General features: G+C 42.1%; 1 protein-coding gene across 1 annotated transcript in view; it reads left to right on the top strand.

Moving 5' to 3' along the window:
- LOC126278655 (uncharacterized) overlaps nucleotides 1-24,949 on the top strand; it is a 1,016,423-nt gene that overhangs the window by 852,333 nt on the left and 139,141 nt on the right. The window contains exon 3 of the mRNA XM_049978869.1: nucleotides 17,254-17,389. Within this exon, the coding sequence (XP_049834826.1) occupies nucleotides 17,254-17,389 (136 nt within the window). The remainder of the gene's footprint in view (nucleotides 1-17,253; nucleotides 17,390-24,949) is intronic.

The following is a 24,949-nucleotide window of genomic DNA, read 5'->3' as shown; positions in this document are numbered from 1 at the left end:
TTATATTTCTTTCTCACTGACATTACTTTAATTTTGGAGATGCTAATCTTCATACCATAGTCCTTACATTTCTGATCTAGCTCTGAAATATTACTTTGCAAACTTTCAATCGAATCTGCCATCACAACTAAGTCATCCGCATATGTAAGGCTGCTTATTTTGTGTTCTCATATTTTAATCTCACCCAGCCAGTCTATTGCTTTCAACATATGATCCATAAATAATATGAACAACAGTGGAGACATGTTGCAGCCTTGTCTTACCCCTGAAACTACTCTGAACCATGAACTCAATTTACCGTCAACTCTAACTGCTGCCTAACTATCCATGTAAAGTCCTTTAATTGCTTGCAAAAGTTTTCCTCCTGTTCCATAATCTCGTAGAACAGACAATAACTTCCTCCTGGGAACCCGGTCATATGCCTTTTCTAGATCTATAAAGCATAGATACAATTCCCTGTTCCACTCATAACACTTCTCCATTATTTGCCGTAAGCTAAAGATCTAGTCCTGACAACCTCTAAGAGGCCTAAATCCACACTGATTTTCATCCAATTGGTCCTCAACTAATACCCGCACTTTCCTTTCAACAATACCTGAGAAGATTTTACCCACAACGCTGATTAAAGAGATATCACTGTTGTTGTTACAATCTTTTCTGTTTCCATGTTTATAGATTGGTGTGATTACTGCTTTTGTCCAGTCTGATGGAACCTGTCCTGACTCCCAGGCCATTTCAGTTATCCTGTGTAGCCATTTAAGACCTGACTTTCCACTGTATTTGATGAGTTCCGACTTAATATCATCCACCCCAGCTGCTTTACTGCACTGCAATCTATTGACCATTTTCTCCACTTCCTCAAATGTGATCCTATTTCCATCATCATTCCTATCCCATTCTACCTCGAAACCAGAAACATTACTGATCGTATTTTCACCTACATTGAGCAACTCATCAAAATATTCCCTCCATGTGCCCAAGGCATCCACAGGATTCACCATCAGTTTTCCTGACCTGTCCAAAATACTTGTCATTTCCTTCTTACCTCCCTTTCGAAGACTGCTAATTACACTCCAGAATGGTTTTCCAGCAGCTTGACCCAATGTCTCCAACCTGTTTCCAAAGTCTTCCCAAGATTTATCCTTGGACGCTGCAACTATCTGTTTGGCTTTGTTTCTTTCTTCAACATAACTTTCTCTGTCTACCTGAGTTCTAGTATGTAGCCATTTTTGATACGCCTTCTTTTTTCTTTTACAGGCTGCCTTGACTGTGTCATTCCACCAAGCTGTTTGCTTCATCCTACTTTTACACACTACTGTTCCAAGACATTCTTTAGCCACTTCTAGTACTACGTCCCTGTACCTTGTCCATTCCTTTTCCAATGACTGTAATTGACTACATTCTACTACCTGGTACCTTTTTGAGATCACTGTTATGTACTTGTGCCTGATTTCCTTATCCTGAAGTTTCTCCACTCTTATCCTCCAACATATGGACCTGAGCACATGCACGTTCGGCCTTACAATCCCGATTTCACTGCAGATTAAATAATGATCAGTGTCATCAAAGAATCCCCTGAATACACGTGTGTCCCTCACAGAATTCCTGAATTCCTGATCTTTTATTATATAGTCAATGAGAGATCTGGTTCCCCTGCCTTCCCAAGTACATCGGTGAATGTTCTTATGTTTAAAAAATGAGTTTGTGATTACTAAGCCCATACTGGCACAGAAATCCAAGAGTTGTTTCCCGTTCCTGTTGGCCTCCATATACTCTCCAAATTTACCCATAACTTTTTCATACCCTTCTGTTCGATTTCCAATCCTGGCGTTAAAATCACCCATGAGCAGAACACTGTCCTAGTCCTTTACTCTAACAACTACATCACTGAGTGCCTCATAAAAACTATCCATCTTATCTTGATCTGTCCCTTCACAATGCGAATATACTGACACAATCCTAATTTTCTAGACACTGTCAAATCTATCCACATCAGTCGTTCGTTTACATACCTTATTGCAACTACGCTGGGTTCTATTTCTTTCCTGATGTAAAGCCCTACACGCCATTGTGCTATTCCTGCTTTGACTCCTGACAGGTAGACCTTGTATTCACCCCTTACCCGAATGTCACTAACAGCTAAAACGTCCAGCCCCATCTTACTTGCAGCCGCTGCTAGCTCTACCATCTTCCCAGAGTAGCCCCCATTGATATTAATAGCTCCCCAACTCATTGCCATTTGTTTGCCAAGTCGTATCTTAGGAGTCCCTGGTTTATCAGTTAGAGGTGGGAGTCCGTCACCTCCAAAGGTCCGAGGCATTTTGCTCTGATTGTTGCCAGCATCATATTTAAAGTACCAGGGAAGCAGGTTGCTAGCCTTACTTGCCCTGAGTCCCATTGGGTATTACCCCTAACGGTTGAGGGACTAACCGGTGGATTTGGTAGTCTTTGCCGTATGAGCACAAAGGTGACCACGACTCAGAATATGTCCGAGATGCCCTGCCTTATTCCAAAGTAACTGGTATCCCGACTGTCGGGACCACTTACTTGGCCACTCATACGTTGCCCGTGGTTCATTAACTAGGACATAACTACAGGAACCCACACCATGAACCACAATCTACATACAATCGAGCGATATTTTACCTGGACAGATGAAAGACATTTCTTGTCTATAGACACGCTCCTTGCGACAAAGTTGCAGAACTTTTGACTCTCACTGAAATGGGAGACATAGAATTCTTAGACAATATTTTGCAACATTTCACAGTGTAGACTTGTTGGTAGACATGACCTCCATTAACTCTCTTTCCACTGTCGCAAACACTTCGTCAGTTCTTTTATTATCTTTTTCCTTATTGTGAAACATCACTCATGGAGATGCGGTTAATGCACCAAATTGCTTCAGCTGACTGAAGATTTTCACGCAACACCATGTTTGTGGGAATTTCGTGATCCCGAATATAAACACCTCAAAACGAAGAAGTGGCTATCGACAAACTGCCCTAATAATGAAAAGTTTCAGTAAGTGATGCTGAAAAATTTCCACAATTGGAAAACTGGTTTCCATTGCAAACATAAAAAATTAATCTGGCAAAGAAGAGTGGGACAGCCCTTCTAATCTATGTTTGGTTCACATACGAACATTTGTTATTTCCACTGCAAGGCTCTGAATCAAGATGCAGCACAAGTACTTTCTATGACGAGGGAAGAAAGAATGAATCTGGAAGCACTGAACGCAATGTAAGTGTTTTACAAAGACATTTTATTTAATTCTTATACATAAATATAGAGCTCACAACAGTGTTATTAAAATATAAAAATTAAAACCATTAATAATAATATCTTACAAATAGAAATTATTTTTAAGGGTTTTTATAAAAAGTCTTCTAAATGACGGAGAGTTTCAAATGGTGTAAGCTATCTGGACTCAAAATACAGTAAACATCATATATCCAAGGAACTTCTCCATCTGGAGTAAAAATACTCTCTGAATTCATTCCGAGTTTCATGCAACTTTTTTACTGACTTTCGGGGTAGGTTTGACAGGTACATGGAAGTGCTATTCTCATCCAGTTCTTTCCCCCAGGACCTCTCAATCAAGTTTCCGTTTGTGTTAAACAAATCAAAATCCAGTTGGAACGTAGTTACTTTTGGATACACTTTCTGCAGGAAAAATTTGTAGATAAGCGAAACATAAAACAATGGTCTCTGCTTTTTTTGGAGCTAGAAGTATCCCCTTCAGTAATATTCTAAATTTTGTGACATGATACTAAAAATGTATTCAATTTCCTTCCTGCACTGCACAGTCTGTAGTTGTAAACCTCTCCTGACGTCGATGATCCTGGTTTGCAACCTGGATATGGCTTCGTCGTGAAGTACCGAATTCGAATGCGTCACTTGACAAAAAAACCAATGGGGATGAACGCTTTCTTCCGGTCAACGCATCACAAGCTGGCACAGTTAGGGATTGATCTTCTAGATTTCCTTACTGTGTTAAGTTCTTGAATCCACCACCATCTGGAATCCGCCGTTAACATGCAATATCATCAATGGTGATTAGAGCTTGCAAGTCCGAGCAGCAAAATGCTTAATGCGCCCTTGCCGATAAAAAACAATTTCCCACTATATTCTGGACAGACTGTTTCCTAAACAGTGAAGGAAATTCCACCTAGTATCAAACACGTCAGCAACAGCGCTCCAACCGTTTCCTCATTTTGGCAGCTATAATAAAAAACAATTTCCTTACTTAGTACATGTAGGTAATTTTATGAAGCTACGGTGAAGTGTCTGTTTAGTGTGTAAGTATCTGATGGTCACCGATTGGTGACCGTGACAGTAGATAAAGATAACTATCTGTTTTCAGGGCATCGTAAAACAGTGCATAAAAATCTTGAAGTCAAGGAAAAAAATATGTGGCCCCTATCCAGGAAGCAGTACGGTGTGTGAAATTGATTGGCTCATCTATAGATGAATATACATTGTTTGGTGAATCAGTAGTAGATAGCCTAAGGAATTGCAAATGACTAAAATTGGAGACATGTCTTGATCAGCTCAACATACACTACGCCTTATTTCATTTGGGAATCGGGACTGTTGGAAGTTACACGCCTTCGCCCTACGGCAACGTCCTCGTCCTGCACGATTAGCGTGTCCAACAGGTCAGGAAGTTATTTCAGCTGTGCTTCCTCACCGGCGTCTGAAGGAAAACGTGAAAACGTTGATCATAGTGTCTCTGACAATTAGAACTACTTAAACACTCTTATTGACCTGCAGTAATCTTAAGGAGTTTGTAAGCCTCTTTTCACTTGATTCTTTAATAATTAATTGTCTACCAGATGAATCACCTGAACTTCGCACTGTAAACATTATGAAAATGGAAAGTGATACCGATGTGAGATTTTACAGAATAGACTGTAGTCTGGGGCTGATTTGTTAGGCAGTAAACAGATTGCGATCATACTTAGAAAGTGAATTTTTCGTGCCAACATAGATTTTTTAAATATAACCATGCCTATTGACATTAACAAACTGAAAGTATGGTAAATTAGAACGTCAATGGTGTTTGTTGCTGGAGTCTGGTGCGAGTCATTTACGAGATATCCTATCGCGCAAAGTTTCCACACCGACACTTGTTCGTACCATAGTACATGCGTAGTTGCTAGGTACGCTCATTTTCTTACTATGTGCTTACATGTTCCTTGACAGCAATGTGACTTGCTAGTCAGTGTGTGGCAATCGAAGCAGTACGTCGAGGGTGTGTAAATAATAAAATTAATAATTTGCTTATACGTTCAAATGGCTCTGAGCGCTAAGCGACTTAACTTCTGAGGTCATCAGTAGCCTAGAACTTAGAACTAATTAAAGCTAACTAACCTAAGGACACCACATACATCCATTCCCGAAGCAGGATTCAAACCTGCGACCGTAGCGGTCACTCGGTTCCAGACTGTAGCGCCTAGAACCGCCCGGCCACTCCGGCCGGCTTTGCTTATACGTGTGAGGATTAGAATACAATGGCATTGGTGGCTGAGATCGTGCGTTTGCTAAGTATCTTTGCATATGCGTGTCAAAAATCGGACATCTTGCAGTAAAATTGTTGTGAAGATTGACTTATGGTTCTTTCATGCCAGGACTTAATAATTTTCTATCATATTGCACACAAACCTCTACCATGTCACAGCCGCTTGTTAAAACTACTAAAATAAAAAAAAATATATGGATTAATAAAATATATATTCAAGAAATCACATATGTACATAAATTATGAATATACACATATAAATAATAATTGTTGCTCGGCAGTATATTAATATAAATAAATACGTCGATGATACTCTTTAAATCTGCCTATGTTCCGTATCTAACACAATATCTGGAGTTAGGGAGCAATGACAAAATGCGTCCGTACAGAAACGCATTACCTCACCACTCCAAGCACAGTGAGAGGAGAAAAAGCTGAAGTACAATATTAAAACATTTGCTGTTTTTTCACCGCAACTACATATTGTTTATAGATAGCGCTTCATGTCCTGTCTTTGACAGCGCGAACAAATTATATTATCGCTTTCGCGTGCCGATGATCCTTTAAAAGTGGAAGACGTGCTCATGGTGGACGGAGAGTAGGAAGTACGCATGTACGGTGTATGCGGCAAGTTATCCCAAAAGATGCCAACCATCCTGAAAATTATTATCAGCCTGTTATGTGAAAATCGTAATGTAACACCTAGACAACATAACAGAAGGCAATAAGAGATGACCGCATGTTAGTTCCCGCGTAATCGCATGAGGAAGCGACGTGACTCAGGCAACTGTTCTACGCATTCTCCATCGACATAGGTTCAATCCCTATCACATTTACCTCCGTCGAGAGCTGCATGGAAACGATTATGGCAATCGTGTTAACTTCAGCACGTGGGCATTAAGACACGGTGCTCCAGACGTATCGTGCGTCTCCTTCAGTGATGAAACCACATTTAACACTCAACGCCAGGTAAACCGCCAAAACACATACTACTGGTCTGTTGACAATTTCCGTTGGCTTTGTCAGGTATAACGTCAACGTCCATGAAGTGTAAGCATGTGGTCTGATATAGTGAACCCTCAGGTGATCGCCCTGTATTTCACAGACGGAACAATGAACGCGATCAAATATCGCAGCCTCCCAAAGCACCATTCAGTACGGATGCTAGAAAACGTTTCTCTGAAAACTAGGAGGAACCCTTGGTACCAACATGACGGCTGTCCAACCTACAGAGCAAGAAGTACCACAGCATGTTTTCACAAACTGTTTCCAAAACGTCGGAGTTGACGCAGAGAACCTGCGCTTTGGTCGGCCCATTCCACAGATTTGACCCCAGCAGACTTACTTCTTTGGGGAAAGCGGAAAGACGCTGTCTACACCCGATGATATGCAACGATGTATTACTGATGCCTGCTCTGACATTTCCGCTGAAATGCTACCACGTGCGCAGCTGTCGTTCCGTATCAGACTGGAAGTATGTAGTGCCGCTGCCCGTGGATATTTTGGAGACACCGAGAGATGTGTTGCAGAGGTTAGCACACTGGACTCGCATTCAGAAGGAACATTGTTCCGATCTCATTGCGGCCATCCAGTTTTAGGTTCTCCGTGAGTTCCCTGAATTGCTCCAGACAAATTTTGTGATTGTTCCTTCGAAAAGGGCACGGCCGGTAACCTTCCGAGTTTCTGCTCCATCCCTAAAGACCTCGCTGTCGAGAAGATGTTAAACTCTAACCTCCTTCTCCTCCCTCAATTCTGAATACAATCTGTGATAGTCAATTGTCTCGTTACTTGTCAGAATCCACGTTACTAGTGTAGTATGTAGTTGTGTTGTTCTGTAGTGTATGCTATAACAGGTATTGTACAAGTGTCGATGTGAACTCTTTCAAAAATACTATATCTCGTTAATGACTAGAATCCTGCAACAAACGCCACTGACATTCTAATTTACCCTATTTATAGTCTGTTAATGTCAACAGGCATTGTTACATTTAAAAAAGCTTATGTCTGCACAAAATACACTTCCTAATTGTTATTACAATCTGTTGATTGGCTTACAATAGCAACCACTAACTACTCCATTCTGTAAAAACCGCACATCAATAGCACTTTGTGCCCGCATCTCGTGGTCGTGCGGTTGCGTTCTCGCTTCCCACGCCCGGGGTCCCGGGTTCGATTCCCGGAGGGGTCAGGGATTTTCTCTGCCTCGTGATGGCTGGGTGTTATGTGATGTCCTTAGGTTAGTTAGGTTTAAGTAGCTCTAAGTTCTAGGGGACTGATGACCATCGATGTTAAGTCCCATAGTGCTCAGAGCCAATAGCACTTTCCGTTTTCGGAATATCTGCAGTGCAGATTTTAGGCGATTCGGCCTGTATAGTTGGTGCCATAAGAAAATGACATTTTTCATTTCCACGTTTTTCGTACTCCGTTTATGTGTTATTTCATAAATATAAATCTTTTTCTGTTATCAGTTTATGATTATTTGCACATATCCTCACGAATCTCTTCAGCATTTTGTATCATAGACTCAAACATTTTACGAACAATCTGTGGTCAACTTGCTTCGAGATGCTAAACGTGAACATCAGGTTGGTGAACGATTCTCCACATGGCCGATAACGCAGTGTCACTGTCAGTCTCAGAGGAGCTGGAATGATTTCCCTAAATATATTTTCTATTTCCTTTATTTTTCCGCCTAAAGTCTTAAACAGTTCTTCAAAGTCACATGGGGTGAAAGGGATGAAGTTTTGGAAAGACATGCTGTCTTCTAAATTCAAATACGAGTCTAAATTACAGTCGGAACGTGGTCCTTACAGAAACATTTCTTGTTTCCTCCAAGATCTCCTCTTTGGATTACGTTCTCTACCCATCGATAAGATTGCATAAGCCATGATCCCAACAAGGTCAGCCATACTTAGCAAGTATCGAGGAACAAGGCGACGAAGCCTCTGGACTGTTTATACAGGGTTTTCAGTCTGATAAGTTTTTAACTGTGTTGCAGGTAGGATGCGCTGGGGAAATACTTAACAAGAAAATTCGATACGTTGCGCCGTTCCGAGTTAATCAGCACTGAAGACAGCGAGTAAATTCAAGCAGTCCGGCAGAGACTGTGTCGCCAAACGTGTACTTTTTTTATTATTTTCCTACAAACGAATAAGACAGCAATACAAAAAGCGGACATTGGACAACAGAAAGGATCGAACGCGAACCAAAGATTGAGCAGTCTCGTGCTCTATCATCGAGACTATGAGAATGGTTGACACCAACTGCATATGGCGCGCCTCTGAGATTTGCTCACGCAATTTCCTCATTGGTTAACTTCAATGTTAATTAACTCGAAAACGGTGTAATGTATCGAATTTTCTTGTTAACAATTATTTCTGAACACAGCCTATCCTGCTATACCCTTATCAGTTTTTCAGGCTGTTTCTGACAATTCTGTATTGCTGCTGTCTATATCTATGTCCATAGATAGCCCATCTACAATTCCCATAGACAACCGCTCGATTTTGTGTACAAGTTCGCACTTACCTTAATAATATGAAAAAGGCCATAACACATGTAATCATGTGTAACCTAGAGTTAAAAACGTAAATCGCAGTAATGTAGTGTAGTGTGTCGGTGACGTAGGGTTGGGCCTGGGGGTTGTGCGAGACTGGAGTTATTTTACCAAACCAAGATTTTCCAAGATATAAATATCTTCGACAACAAAATATCAACATCGAAAACTAAACAATAATGGCAGTCCAACGGTATATTGTCCAGCTCTCCATTTTCAGTAATCTGGGTACAAAATAATCAAAATACATTAAACAAGATCACAAAACAGTATAATATTAGCTACAACTCAAGTGACACCAAAGAGCACCAATAAAAACAAAATTACTTATCGAAATAATCGAACTCTTAACCCAAAAGCATTCAAGTTTAAACTACTTTATAACAGAACATATAGATAAAATTTATCACCTCTAAATTAGAACAAGTACTGAAAACACTAAATTCTCACTTTCGGCCCTTATACTTTAGAATCTGACATCAGCTTCATACAGTACAAGAAATGAATAATAATATCGGCCTCTGCCTCTGCTTAGTACCTTCACCAATATTCACCACAACAGCTAATTTCAAAACTGCGAAACATCTTCCTATACCATGGGGGACAGTAATCACACAATTAGTCTGCTTAAATGTACAAGTGGCGTTCAGTAAGTAACGAAATAAATTTTTTATCGGCCAATTTCTGTTGAAGAAATGCGGATTTGTTGTGGAACACCATGTAGTATTCCCGCTTCAGCCTCTGTAGTTTCATGAAGTTCTCATACGTAGCGGTGCTATACGTAGCCCTTAAAATGGCGTCTGTCACGGAGGTACGTTCCGAGCAGAGAGATGCGTTTCTTTCCACAGAAACCAGAGCATCGCATTTATTGATAGGAGCTTGCAGAATGTCAACTGACACCTGACAGTGAACAAAAGCACGACAAGTCGTTGTGCGAGGCCACTGTCATCATCACAAAACGGGGCGTGCAGAACTGCCTTATCTCCCGCGTGCCAGTCGGCGACACACAGCTGTGACTTCTGAAGTGTTGGAACGTGAGTGCACTGTCATTTATTGTGATCAACGGATCACAATCAAACACCTTGCTGCTCGACTGGAGATCTCTCTTGGTAGTTCTGAGACAGTCGTACTCAAAGGTGTGAGCTAGCTAAGAGAAGACTATGAAGAGCAGCGAAGGACCATCTGCCCGGAACTGCTGGCTCGTTACGAGATTTAACATGACAATTTTTTGTCGAACGTCGCGACAGGCGATGAAACATGGGCTCATCACTTCGAACTGGAAACGAAACGGAAATCCATGGACTGGCGCCACACCACCTTTCGTCCAAGGAAAAAGCTCAAAGCCTCACCCTCAGCCATTAAAGCAAAGGCATCTGTTTTCTGGGTCTCTTAGTGGGTTATTCTGTTTTATATCCCCCCATAGGATGCAACGATCAGCACTTAAGATTATTGTGCTACACTGAGAAATTGAAGGAATTGCTTCAGCGTGTTCGTCGCCACAAAAATGCAAACGAACCTCTCCTCCTCGGCGACAGTGCAAGGCCTGACACTGCACTCCCGAGAGGAGCTCACAAGACTTCACTGCACTGTTTCTCCTCATTCATCCTACAGCCCGGATATCAGACCTTCCGACTTCTATATGTTTGGCCCAATGAGGGACGCACTCCGCCCGAATCTTTACATGGGTCATGGTGAGGTTATTCATGATGCACCAAAATGTTGGCTCCTACGTCGACTGGTAGTGTAGTACCATGCGGGCATACAGTCCCTCGCAATAGGATGGCGTAACGCCGTCTCAGTGAACGAAGATTGTGTTGAAAAATAGGTTATTATGGCCAAATGAGTAGAGAATAATATGGTTTGCTGGAATCCTGAACAAGACCGACCTGCTATGAGAAAAACAGGCGGTGCATTATTTATTGAATTCCACAAGTATATACAATATAGACGACACCCTCTGAATAGTAAGAAAAATAATTCACAGAAGTCTTGTTTCGAGAGACGTGAACACACGGCAGCGCATCTGAAGAAAAAATATGCAGACACTACTGCTATTTTGTTTTCTTTTTTCTGTCTTTCCTTAGTAGCTTTTAAATTCGTGGAAATATGTGCCGTCTATGCAATTAACTAAAGGCAGATGTTCATTGGCCTACGCGTATCGCTTCTTTTATTTCTGAAGCGTCTTCAGTGGCCTGTAAGAGATGTTTCTTTTTATACATATAATAAACGTATTATGTGGTAGTTGCAATATGTTGCTATGTTACATTTTTTCTTGTTTTTCTCTTGCTTTCTTTTCTTTAGGTTATAATCAACTTCTGCAGCAACAACTTTTGTTCTACTATCGACACAGTATAGGTTCGTGGACGTATTTCCGTCTATGCAACTAACTGAAGGCAGTTTGTTTATTGCCGTACGCGTTTCGCTTCTTTTATTTCTGAAGCATCTTCAGTGGCTTGTAATACATGTTTCTTTTTATACATATAATAAACATGTTATGTGGCTGTTATAATATGTTGCTATGTTACATTTTTTCGTGTTTTTCTCTTTTTTTAAAGTTATAATCAACTTTCTAGCATCAACTTTTGTTCTACTGAAGTTGATGCTAGCCTAAAAAAACTAGAGAAAAACGCGACAAAATGCAACATAGCAAAATATTATAACAGCCACATAACATGTTTATTATACGTATAAAAAGAAACATGTATTACAAGCCACTGAAGATGCTTCAGAAATAAAGGAAGCGAAACGCGTACGGCAATAAACAAACTGCCTTCAGTTAGTGGCACAGACGGAACATGCCTCCTCGAACCTATACTGTGTTGATGACACCGCCGTTGCACTCAAAGCATACATTCTCTCTCCTCACTGTACGCTGTACTCATCACTCACAACTCAAAACAGCCAACTGCAACAGAATTTCTACAAGCCACTAAACTACACTTTATGTGCTCTGTCTCATCTCTAGTGACCGACCCCACTTGTCGGCATATCTTGCTGGGTTTGCCGTCCTCACTCACCACCAAGCGAAGAGACCGGTTGCCATCCCGATCTGGGATCAGGGATTTTCTCTGCCTCGTGATGGCTGGGTGTTGTGTGATGTCCTTAGGTTGGTTAGGTTTAAGTAGTTCTACGTTCTAGGGTACTGATGACAATAGATGTTAAGTCCCATAGTGCTCAGAGCCATTTGAACCATTTAGCCAACCCGATCTATGATGTCCACAGTTGCTCCTCCACACCCTTCGTCGAACTTTGTTCATTCAAACAGGCCATCTCAACGGCGAACCAGCTCCCTGCTAACTTACGTGGCTGCTGGCCACCAACCGACTCACTGCCATCCTCTTCGCTCCATCCTCACACCTCAGTTTCCGCGGCTCTGGCTTCGATGCCTGCGCACGTAGCTAGTAAGACGGAAAATCCGCCAAATTATCACTACGGCGGCGGGCATATGTGAAGTGTCGAATCTCACCTTACCGTACCTACTGAGTGTAAGGCAATAAAACTGATAGTCTCTCCGTTACGACTGGTTGCTCTGCAACTATGATAATGATGATAGGCTGCACAGCCCGAAACGAGTAATTTGAGATAATAAAACAGCAATCGACAAACTGTAAATATGTTAATGTCTTAGAAATGAAGGTCACTGGTCATTATATACCGACAAATATGTATAGCTGCGAAAATTTATTCTGCAATTTCATTAACGTATTTTGCTTCCGATAAGTATTTAGTTTAAGTTTAACTGTATTTCAGGATTGTGTTACCTCTGTGTGTACTCCATCTACTATGTACTATTGGAACCAGTCAGTTACTAAGTGTCTTATTCCAAAAAAATCTACCTTACACAGTAGACTTTTTTGCCCCAGAGTATCAAAACGCCTCCACAGATCTAAGAAAATACCTGTGATACCCTCATTCTTGTAAAGAGCATCATGCGCCATTTTTATAACTAGTATTAGCGCTGATCCAGCATATCTATAATTCAGAACCCGATCTGTGACACAATTAGGCTGTAGTATTCAAAACGAAACTCTCCCGTTATGGTTCGTAAATAATATTTATATTAACTTGATTCGTCTTTCAGCTTCTTAGACCATCGATAAGTGACAAGAGGATGTTACAGCCACATAAGACGAAGTGAGAGCCGGCCGCGGTGGCCGAGCGGTTCTAGGCGCTTCATTCCGGAACCGCGCGACTGCTACGGTCGCTGGTTCGAATGCTGCCTCGGGCATGGATGTGTATGATGTCCTTAGGTTCTTTAGGTTTAAGTAGTTCTAAGTTCCAGGGGACTGATGACCTCAGATGTTAAGTCCCATAGTGCTCAGAGCCATTTGAACCATTTTTTGCACAAAGTGAGAGTTACAAGTATATTAATGATACAGATAGGGAAAATAAATTCAACGACAAACATCAAGTGTTTCTAAAGAAAAATGTTACCAATTTTCAGTCACCAGAAGGTATTAAATTATAAAACATGAAAATTTTGATGAAAATGTGCTACTGTGTTGTAACATTCGCGTGGCGTATAAGTAATTTAAGTAATTGCGTCATCTCTATGTTTTCGTAACTGTATGTAAAACAGCACAATTTACTTCGAATGGGAGGTTTTCTGTGAAAAGGTGTTATGCAAATGTTAAATCTACTTTTTCTAGTCTCCAGCTTCTCTCGTGTTTCGATAACTTAACTGTCACAGCGCTGCCTGACTGAGCGACATACATCTTCGCACAGCGATTGCAAGTTACTCTAACTACAGCACTCTGGGCCAATTTATTGTTGATTTGTAGTTTAGCCATGTTGGTGTTGTCGTAAAACGTATCTCCATAGTTGCAAGTCATTAACATATTTTTCAATGATTTTGAGAAGTTGCATATATATATGATAAGGTAACAGTTTTTATAACTCGGACACTCTTACTTCATAGTTTGGAATAAAGTACTGTCGCAATGCAGTAGCAATAGATGGGCAAATGAAACGAGAGTGGATGCAAACCCTCGTCATGCTCACTAGACTGGTTCGGAATGTTCGCTATTTAGGAATGTTTTCCCTCTAACTTTTCTTCGTATGTATGCTTGCGACATATTCTGTTCACACGTCATCACAAGTTTTTCCTTTGTAATATAAGGAGAAAACTTATTGCCGTCAAAAATTTTCTTTTCGGCTTGTTGATTTTTATGCGGATATGGAAACGTATAGTGATTCCTTGATTCTGTTGCTCCAAAGAAATTCCATGGATCAAATATTTGTTACATCTGACGTGTAATCACTTAATTCTATTACCGAGTACAGACTTTGTGTCTTCATAAAATAGACAGATAACGTAAAACTTGCGCTCTTCACTTTCTATCTTCGGTTAAAATTGCTTTATTCACTGCAAAACTATTTGCCTGGTCTTTTTAGTTTCCGTAAAATAAAGTCTCCAGAGATGTTCCTTAATAGACCCCCAACTTTTCTTCTAGTAAACTTGTAAATGACATCAAATATTTCTTGCACTCACAGTATAGAGTAAAATCCTTGTGAGTCACCTATATTATACTGTTCACATGTTATTGCACACAGAACTATCTGCCATAGCAGTTTAATGTAATACTTTCAATAGGGTAAACAGCTGCTTAGATAAAAGAGACTATGCAATCCGACAGATAAACATAGACTCGTAACCATAGACTAGTTTACAACGTCAAAATTTTCATTCGTATAAAGGAACTGATTTCTTACTCTCTTTTAACAATGTAAAATAATTAACTATCAGCGAAGTAGACCAGTACAGCTGCATCTCATGTGCACTGCACGGTTCATCAGTTTTCTGCGAACGGTGCCGATCAGACTCGTTACAAAAGATGTTAACGGCGCTGTTACCCCCTGCTCTCGCACGGGGACATGCAATAAAATGAAAACTGTTAAGTAGTTTCACTTACTACTTTGACCCTAATACATAAAAGGCATTCCTACAAAAATCCGGATAAAAGCGTTTACGACTCAGTTACTGAGGGTTCCATATAAAATTATATATATACACAAGGCGGTCAGAAACAATATGGAAACACTGAAAGGGCACTGTAGGTCATGTTGTGCTAGAAATAATTTTTAAGAATAAATTCGTTACGTTGTTCTGTTTCCGAGTGAATTAGCACTGAAGATGGCCACTCGGACAGTTTTGCGCACAAATTCAAGTCACCCGCCAGATAAAATTAAGCCTAGTTTACACGACGACACTAGGTTCGCAGGCAAGTGCGCCACCGGCCACTGCGCATGCGCGCCGCGCGTTTGCGCAACTCTTTGGTGAAACTAAACACTTTCGGCGTATTCGAACTTTGGCGACACTAGTTGTATGAGTTTTGAGGTTATGTGTTTTCTTAGAGTGTCGACAAACTGAAATGTGAAGTGCGGAACGGAGCATAATGCGTTTTTTGGATATCTATGCTTTGCAAAGGTGTTTGTGGGATTTCAGTGACGCTGATTACAAAAATAAGTAACATATTGCTGTCGCTGAGACCGTCATGTGCGATCATAACATAGATAGTTTGACACTATCTGAGCTGCAGAGCAAATGCTTATTGAGTTAGGAGCACTTATACAATTGAATTAACAAAAATACAAGCAAGTGTAGTTCTAGCTGTGCCAATGCTCTCGTCTACAATACTAAAATCCCATTGTTCGAGTTCGCCAACTCTTTGTTTTCAAGAAGCTGCATTCTTTATTCAATATTCATCTATTTAAAGCATCGCTGCACTGCTCCCCTTTCACATATGTTAGAATTTTGAAATATTGCCAATGTACAGATCTATCTTCAAGAGAGTAGTTTGCAAACCATTCTATTCTTAATGCAGCGTGCTTAAAATAATTATTGTTGCTACTGTTAATAATGATTACTATTAATGTAAATAATTATTGGTGTTAAAGAAAAAGCGTTATCACCAACTAAAACCGTATCTTATAGCATGCCGAGTGTTCTCGATTGTAATGCACGCAATATGATATGTAATATAAGTTCTGGTGTCAGTGCTTCACGCATTACATGCAGTACCTTTATTTCTTATCGTACAATTAACTCTATTTAGAAGAAACGTGAACAGTTCTGGTGATATTCTAAGGGTGCGACGTGCAGCTGCCAAAACTTTCATTCCAGACACGACTCAGGGACCCACAAAACGACGAAACTGAAGTGCATACTGGTGTCGCCTCGTCTACAGACATATATGAAACCACGTGTGTACAACTCATTCCATGCAACGAGTGGATAAACCCAATGTCAACGTGTAAAGTAGGCTTTAATGTCATTTGTTCTCATAGCGTAGAAGGCACCGCATGAGACTGCCCAGTCTTCGGCTCATGTCCAATTCTTGTATGTCTCTTTTGTTCGTGTTTAGGAAACCAAACGAAAAACATATTTGGCGACACCGCTCTGGCGGACGGTTTGAATTTGACGGCGCAACGGCCTGACTGCCTAACTTCATTGCTGATTAAGCTTTAATCACAGACAAAATATGACATAAATGGCGGTATCTTTTCTTCGTTTCAATCTAAAACCTTAAATTTTTTGCACCGCCGGGGAAAGAGACGAATGACAATAAAATATCTTTTTTCGTGTGGTATTATAACAAATTAACCATTTTCGGAACTTTTCCTTTACTTGTACTGTGAACCCTTCGTTTCTGCCAAATCTTATCGTTCTAGGTCGACGGTAAGTACCCTAAAGGTTTTTATGAGTTAGTGCTACGAGTATCAAAAAATGAAACGTGGCACTATCTTTTGACCAGATTAATTTACGAACTTAGATGTCCTATATCACCAGGAGAAAATAGACCACATAAATATCAACTTGATTCTTCTACCTTTTCCTGAGAAACAGCACTCTTAACAGTCGGACAGACAGATAGACAGAAAACAAAATGATATCAGTAGTGTTACGTTCTTCTCGGGCTGAGATACGGAACCCTAAAAACAAGACAAACTGAGGTAATGTCACTCAGCTGTCCAGGTACTCAGTACGTCGGAAAGTTTGGCACACTACACTAATGGCTGTCGGCCACAGTAAAGAACTAGTGTACTTTTCCTTTGTTGTAGGAAACAAACAATCAAGTAGTACTTATTCAAGTAAATAATCATTTACTCTTTGAGATGTCTGTGAAGCTTGAGTCTGGCTGCTGACGGACGATGGACTGCCTGTCTGTTTCAGCGCAACGTGAGCGACGAGAACCACCTGTGGCTGCGCGACATGCGGTTCGAGGCGTCCGGCCTCTACTCGTGCGAGGTGTCCACGCAGGCGCCCATCTACACCAAGCGCTCCGACGAGAGGGAGCTCGCCGTCATACGTGAGTACCCCCCAGACTCCCCTGCCAAGGTCGCTGCCGCGAATCTGTGACGTGAATCTAGACTCGGAAAGTAGCCTGTTCGTATCCTGGCGGTGCTAGAAATGTTAACCGTCACTATCGGTCCAAAAAGGGTAGGAGACCCAAAATACGTTAGAGGTAAAACACGCTACAGCTGCAAAGGGAAGTGAGATATGAAGCACCTCGCCTTGTGCATACGTAAAGCCCTATCTCCCCTCCTCTTCTCAGACACTGAAATATTTGTGGCAACAGAGCTGTCCCCTTCGGCTTCTGCCTGACCACACCCACGAAAAGAAGCAGCCAAATATTTGTGACAAGCTAGGAATTATAAACGTCAGTCCTGCTCTTTACAGTCACATTATTTTAAGCCATACTCTTAGGTTCTTGTCTAACAACGCCACATATTCGAGAATAAACAGCCTAATATTTATTTCTCTCTTCGTTTCCTAATCAGTTACAGACATAAATAATAACTTCCCAGGAAGGGGAAACTTTATTGACACATTCCTGCGGTCAGATACATCACATGATCACACTGACAGAACCACAGGCACATATACACAGGCAACAGAGCATGCACAATGTCGGCACTAGTACAGTGTATATTCACCTTTCGCAGCAATACAGGCTGCTGTCCTCCCATGGAGACGATCGTAGAGATGCTGGATGTAGTCCTGTGGAACGGCTTGCCATGCCATTTCCACCTGGCGCCTCAGTTGGACCAGCGTTCGTGCTGGACATGCAGACCGCGTGAGACGACGCTTCATCCAGTCCCAAACATGCTCAATGGGGGACAGATCCGGAGATCTTGCTGGCCAGGGTAGTTCACTTACACCTTCTAGAGAACGTTGGGTGGCACGGGAAACATGCGGACACGCATTGTCGTGTTGGAACAGCAAGTTCCCTTGCCGGTCTAGGAATGGTAGAACGATGGATTCGATGACGGTTTGGATGCACCGTGCACTATTCAGTGTCCCCTCGACGATCACCAGAGGTGTACTGCCAGTGTAGGAGATCGCTCCCCATACCATGATGCCGGGTGTTGGCCTGTGTGCCTCGGTCGTATGCAGTCCTGATTGTGGCGCTCACCTGCAAGGCGCCAAACACGCATACGACCATCATTGGCACCAAGGCAGAAGCGACTCTCATCGCTGAAGACGACACGTCTCCATTCGTCCCTCCATTCACGCCTGTCGCGACACCACTGGAGGCGGGCTGCACGATGTTGGGGCGTGAGCGGAAGACGGCCTAACGGTGTGCGGGACCTTAGCCCAGCTTCATGGAGACGGTTGCGAATGGTCCTCGCCGATACCTCAGGAGCAACAGTGTCCCTAATTTGCTGGGAAGTGGCGGTGCGGTCCCCTACGGCACTGCGTAGGATCCTACGGTCTTGGCGTGCATCCGTGCGTCGCTGCGGTCCGTTCCCAGGTCGACGGGCACGTGCACCTTCCGCCGACCACTGGCGACAACTTCGATGTACTGTGGAGACCTCATGCCCCACGTGTTGAGCAATTCGGCGGTACGTCGACCCGGCCTCCCGCATGCCCACTACACGCCCTCGCTCAAAGTCCGTCAACTGCACATACGGTTCACGTCCACGCTGTCGCGGCATGCTACCAGTGTTAAAGACTGCGATGGAGCTCCGTATGCCACGGCAAACTGGCTGACACTGACGGCGGCGGCGCACAAATGCTGCGCAGCTAGCGCCATTCGACGGCCAACACCGCGGTTCCTGGTGTGTCCGCTGTGCCGTGCGTGTGATCATTGCTTGTACAGCCCTCTCGCAGTGTGCGGAGCAAGTATGGTGGGTCTGACACACCGGTTTCAATGTGTTCTTTTTTCCATTTCCAAGAGTGTATTACGTATTAGAGAACATGTTTTTATTACAGGCGTAAGAAAGTGTCAAATTTCTAAGCGCCATTCCCGAAGTCTACCAATAATTTGTCGTATCATAAATATATGAGCCTTACACGAACGTCCGTTTCTGAAGCCTTAGTGTGCTTCTTGTCTTATTGCTTCAGCGACAGATAGTGATATTTAATTAAGAATTTTGCAATAAATAATGTCTTGCATTTAGTAAGCTTATTCCTCTATATGTTTACGGGACGTTAAGCCCGACCTTTCTTTCTTCCTTCGCTATAATTGCCCCTTACTTTCTTATTGACTTTCCTGTCATGTTTACTAGCGTATTTAGCATTTACTGATTATGAGTAAGCGTTTGGTAAGCTAAAAAGATCTCACTTATGGGAAATAGTGGACATAAAAGGTTTTCCTAAACACCTTACTAATACCATAAAGAGTACGTTTGTAAATACAGAAATCTTTTTAAGCCCAGGTTCGAAAATATCCCACGGAAGTTAAGTGAATCAAGATGTTCGAAAATGGTGCAGACTTTCACCCATTTTATTTAACTTACATATTGACGATGTAGTTATGAATTGGAAAGATGAAATACAGTTAACAATTAAAATAGGATCCATGTTACCACTAAATACTCTTTTATATGCTGATGATTAGATAATTACGTAAGAAGCAGAAGGTAGTTTATAAAGAACCCTGTGTATTACTACTTAAGTATATCTTCATATAACACAAAGATAATAGCTTTCAAAGGAAAGAATCAAGTTAGATCGAAAATAATAACAAATGGCAAAATTTCAATTACCTAGGATGTGATATTAGTTTCAACTATGACGAAGAATAGAATAAGGAGTTTAATAGATATTAAGCTATCTTTGGAACAATTGGATTAACTTTGGGAAGAAAAACAAGAAAAGAATCATAAAAGAAATTCTATTACTTACGGCTGCACCTACTCTTGTGTATGGTTCTGAATTATGGACGTTAACAAAACAAGAAAAGTCACATGCACAGGCAGCAAATGTGAAATTCAGGAATATATAAGAGGCTGTAATAAAATGAATAAAATAAGGAATGAAACAATAAGAACAGATCTACAAATCTTTTCAGTTAATAACAAAATAGAAGAGAATAGAATGAAATGGATTATGTTGACAGAAAACTGATTGTCAAAGAAGGTAATGAACTATCGCCCACTGGAAATAGAGAAACTAAATAAACACCATAAGAGATGGACTGTTGTCAGAGACCGGAACAGCTGCCCATACAACCTAATCCGAGGAAGGAGATGATGATGATGATGATGATACATGATGAAAGTCTCAGAATGTCTTAACAGTGTTAAGATGAAAAACAAAAATTATTTCCACATAGCGGGACGCGAGCCAGCGAACATACTACATGCGCCATTACAATCCCTGACGTTTCCAATTCGCAGCAGTCATGGACTGTGCGGCTGGTCCCGGCGGAAGTTCGAGTCCTCCCTCGGGCATGAGGGGTGTGTGTGTTTGTCCTTGAGATAATTTAGGTTAAGTAGTGTGTAAGCTTAGAGACTGATGAGGTTGAGAGTAAAGTCCCATAAGATTTCACACTCATTTGAACATTTATTGAACGTTACCCATTACGGTACACTGAAAGCCCATGCATACTGTCTTATGTTTTCGTATTTCAAAGCTTATATCCATGATACATCATTAACTGTTATTTAATGATAGGGGTGGCGTGATTGTAATAAATCTTCAGTGCGCCATTACCTTTGAAACTGCCTACAGCAATTTATAGTACAAAACAGCTAAATGTGGCAATATAAATAATAGCGTCTGTCGCTTCAAAACTCTGATGGAGCAGATGCATGATGTAGGTTTAACGTTTTCAAAGTAGTACGGTGGCGTAAAATTAGTGATCACGACAGGTTATGCCAGTCCCCCAAATTCGAAACCTCACCACCGCACTCATGTATTGAGTGCATGTCACACGGCTGACGCTGATCCGTTTGTCAGACAGTGGCGCTAAGCCGAGAAGCCTTCTTCGTACTACTCGCGCAGCGTATGTGGTGGCACGGGAATTCTTCCCTCGCTCCTCTGTCATCATTCATCACAAACATGATACCACACGACACACGTATACATTCTAAGGTGAAAAGTATCTGGACACACTTACGAAATGCGGAACTGACTACTAGATGTCATGAGAGGTGTGGACACGCCAGAACAACAGGAGGCAGATAGTGTTGTGTTGTCAGTAGAGAGGCAGAAACAGCGGAATGGGTCGGGCTTGAGAGCTCACTGACATCAAACGTAGTCTACCAGGCAACGCCGGTCAACTGCTGTTTGTGCATTAGAAATCGGTAGGGAACTTTACTCATGTCAACACGTTGTCGGTGTCGCCACCGGTACCAACCTTGTGTGAATGCTCCGAAAAGCTAATCATTTGCATATCACAGCATCCTCTTCCTGTCGGTTAAATGTCGCTTCTGTAGCACGTCATCGTCGTGGTGTAGCAATTTCAATGGCCAGTAGTGTATGAGAGACACGTTTTTCTATGAATGCCAGGCAGACTTCATGTAGTGCCGGACAGGGACGATCGAGCATTGCCGAGGGTAGTTGTAAAAAGTCGCATGGAATCAGCTGAAGGCAGCACTCCTAAGTTCCAAAATCCTACCAGCAGTCCTGGTAGCACAATAACTGTGGGTGGGGCGCTAAAAGGAATGACGTACAGTGGTCAAGCATCTCTTTATAAAATTTCTATAGCCAATGCTAAGCGGAGCTTGAGATGGCGTAAACGACCACTGGACAACAGATGACTGGAGACTAGTGCTTTGCAGAGATGGATCACATCGTACCCTGCGTAATCCGATGGAAAGGTATGAGTTGGTGAATGCCTTGAGAATGTTACCTACCACCATGTGTAATGCCCACAGTGAAGTACGGAGTAGAGGATGTTACGATACGGGAGTATTTCTCGTAGTTAATGTGTGGCTCTCCTTATTGCACTCAAGAAAACTCTAAAAGCAGGAGAATACGAACATGTTTTCGCCACATGATGTACCGTGAACACTAGAGGAACGTGTCGGAACGATAATCGTATCAGAATGACCACGTATCCTGTGATAAAGCTTCAAATGCGACGGAATGGTTTATGGGCAGTAACTCTCCTGAAATGGAATGCCCTCCCTAGAGTCTCAAATAAACCGAGTAGCACTCTTTCAAAGTGAGGTTGAAGGCCGACTTCGCTCCAGACCCATGGACATATCGCTACATTTCTTTTTTCGGGTCTTTAAAAGAGAGTGAGCTGCCATTCCTCCACAGACATTCCAACACCTCACTGAATTTGTTCCCAGCACAGTTCAAGCAATCAAAAATGTGATGGTTGGACACATTCCATATTAATGTCCACTAATACCTGTCCACATTTTTTGACCAGATAGTGTACATTACAGCCACACATTATAACCAAATGCACTGTTTCTTCGCACTGGGAAGTAAAGATCGTACAGCTGACAAGTTGTTACAAAAGGTCCATATTAACATAATTGTAATTTCCACAGCAGAACAATAAAAAGAGTTTAATGAGCAAACAAATTCTTAACTTAAAATAAAAACACTAAAAGACGAACACCTAACAGCCAGCAGTAGTAACAACAGTGTAAAGTTAACATTGTTGCAATTTTCACACTAGAACAATGATAATACTGTGAAGTACAGCGAGACGTTAGTTATATAAATTTCAAAACGACAAAATTACGATCCAACTTCGAACAGGGTCAGATACAGAGGAAACTGACATCCGTAGCAATTTGTAAATGAAGGGTGGACGACGGCATCGTTTACAAACAGACGTTCTTAATGCAAAGTAAAAACACAAACAAACGTCCAAGTTTTCGAATCGGCCTGGTTTCATGGCAGAATAAGATCCACACAACTTGTAGGTCAAAGCTGGATACCAGCGCCGTTTAAACAGTTGGCGAGCAACCAATACCTATACGCTATTTTGTCAAAAACTGACATTCTGAGCCCTCGGCTGTGTACAAAATACAGGCTGATTTTTGCAGAGCAGGTAACAGCAACCAGCCACTGTTTATACTAATGTTTATTTACTTAAACAGCGCCGTTACCGACAGGTTCATCATCAGACGGTTGTTCACGTTCAGATACAGTTTTTTTTAATGAAATTTCAGTTTTTATTCCCCATAATGTGAAATTTCCTTGTTGTGTGAGTGCTGTCGAAAATTCCGCGCTGTTATGTTCGAGTACTGACTGCTTGTGTTCATGCAGCAGCTAAGACTGTATGAAGAACTTACTTTATATGTATCTATACACGTAACCTAAAGCACCATTGACGCATCAAGAAGTTTTGTCACATGGAAGCACCAGGTGCTATCCAAAATTTTCGGGACTGGTGCTGCCATCTGTTGCAAACCTTACCTTTGGACTAATGGTCACACTCACCCTTCCCATCTGTACGCACACACTGGTCCCACGCTTCTACTACTGGTCAAATGTTTTCTGGAAGTCCTCTTCTTTGAGGGTGTTTATCACCGCCAGCGATGCTTCTTGAATTCTCTCTAGAGTGTCGATCCGACAGCCTTTCAACTTGAGTTTCAGTTTTGGGAATAGCGCGAAGTCGCAAGCTGCCAAATCTGGCGAGTACGGTGGCTGGGCTACAACCGCCATTTTGTTTCTTGCCAAAAATGTCCTGGGGAGCAAGGACGTGTGACGGGGCGCGTTGTCGTGATGCAGCAGCCAGTTCCCTTGACGCCAAGGTTCGGGCCGTCGTCGCCGCACGTTTTCACGGAGCCGTCGCAAAACGTCACAGTAGTACGCGGAATTCACTGTTTGGTTGGGTGGGACGAATTCTTTGTGCACAATTCCCTTGGTATCAAAGAAAACGATGATCATGCTCTTCACTTTGATCTTCACCTGTCTCACTTTTTTGGGTCTTGGAGAGCCCGAGCTCTTCCACTGCGACGATTGTTGCTTTGTCTGTGGCTCATAACCGTAGATCCAGCTCTCGTCGCTGGTGAGAACCCTTGACAAGTAGGTTGGATCATACAGATGCGGTCTGACGAAGGTCCGTGCGCACTTCAACACACGCTCTTCTGTTCGCGGATCCATCGTAAAAGCACCAAACACAGAGTATTACGGAAATCACTGTGGACACGCAACATGTCCTCCCAGCTGAATGCCACTCCGCACACTGACTCGTTAGATTTGAAGCTCTCGCTACCTGCCGGTGCAAAGCTCTAGTACTCCTACGTTCCAAATGGCAGCACCAGCCCCGAAAATTTTTGGATTCCACCACGTATGTATACAAATATGGCCTAAGGATGGCATACCTTTATATATCGAACGGTGATAAAAGTAGTTTCACCTATAGGGAACGGGCAGCCCCTTGCAACAATGTGTTGTGCAAGACTGCCTGTAGGCTGAGTACTTGGTAGACGTCAGTAGACTATTTGGTTCATATCCGCTACTGCCGCTGTCTCCTGATCACATATCTTGAAGCGATGATCTTCAATCGGTGTAGATGGGTGGCGTCATATTCGTGTCACAGCCTCATGCGAATTACAGATCAGATGATGTGTACTAAGCTTCACCGAGGGGAACCACAGCTTAAAACAGAGGTACCGTTGTACGGCCGCCAGATGACCGCCATTAGAGTGCTGGGATACGTGTTGTTCAC

The sequence above is a fragment of the Schistocerca gregaria genome, chromosome 6 (genome assembly GCF_023897955.1).
Source record: "Schistocerca gregaria isolate iqSchGreg1 chromosome 6, iqSchGreg1.2, whole genome shotgun sequence".
Classification (NCBI taxonomy): domain Eukaryota; kingdom Metazoa; phylum Arthropoda; class Insecta; order Orthoptera; family Acrididae; genus Schistocerca; species Schistocerca gregaria.
This window is presented reverse-complemented; position numbering and strand designations above follow the sequence as displayed.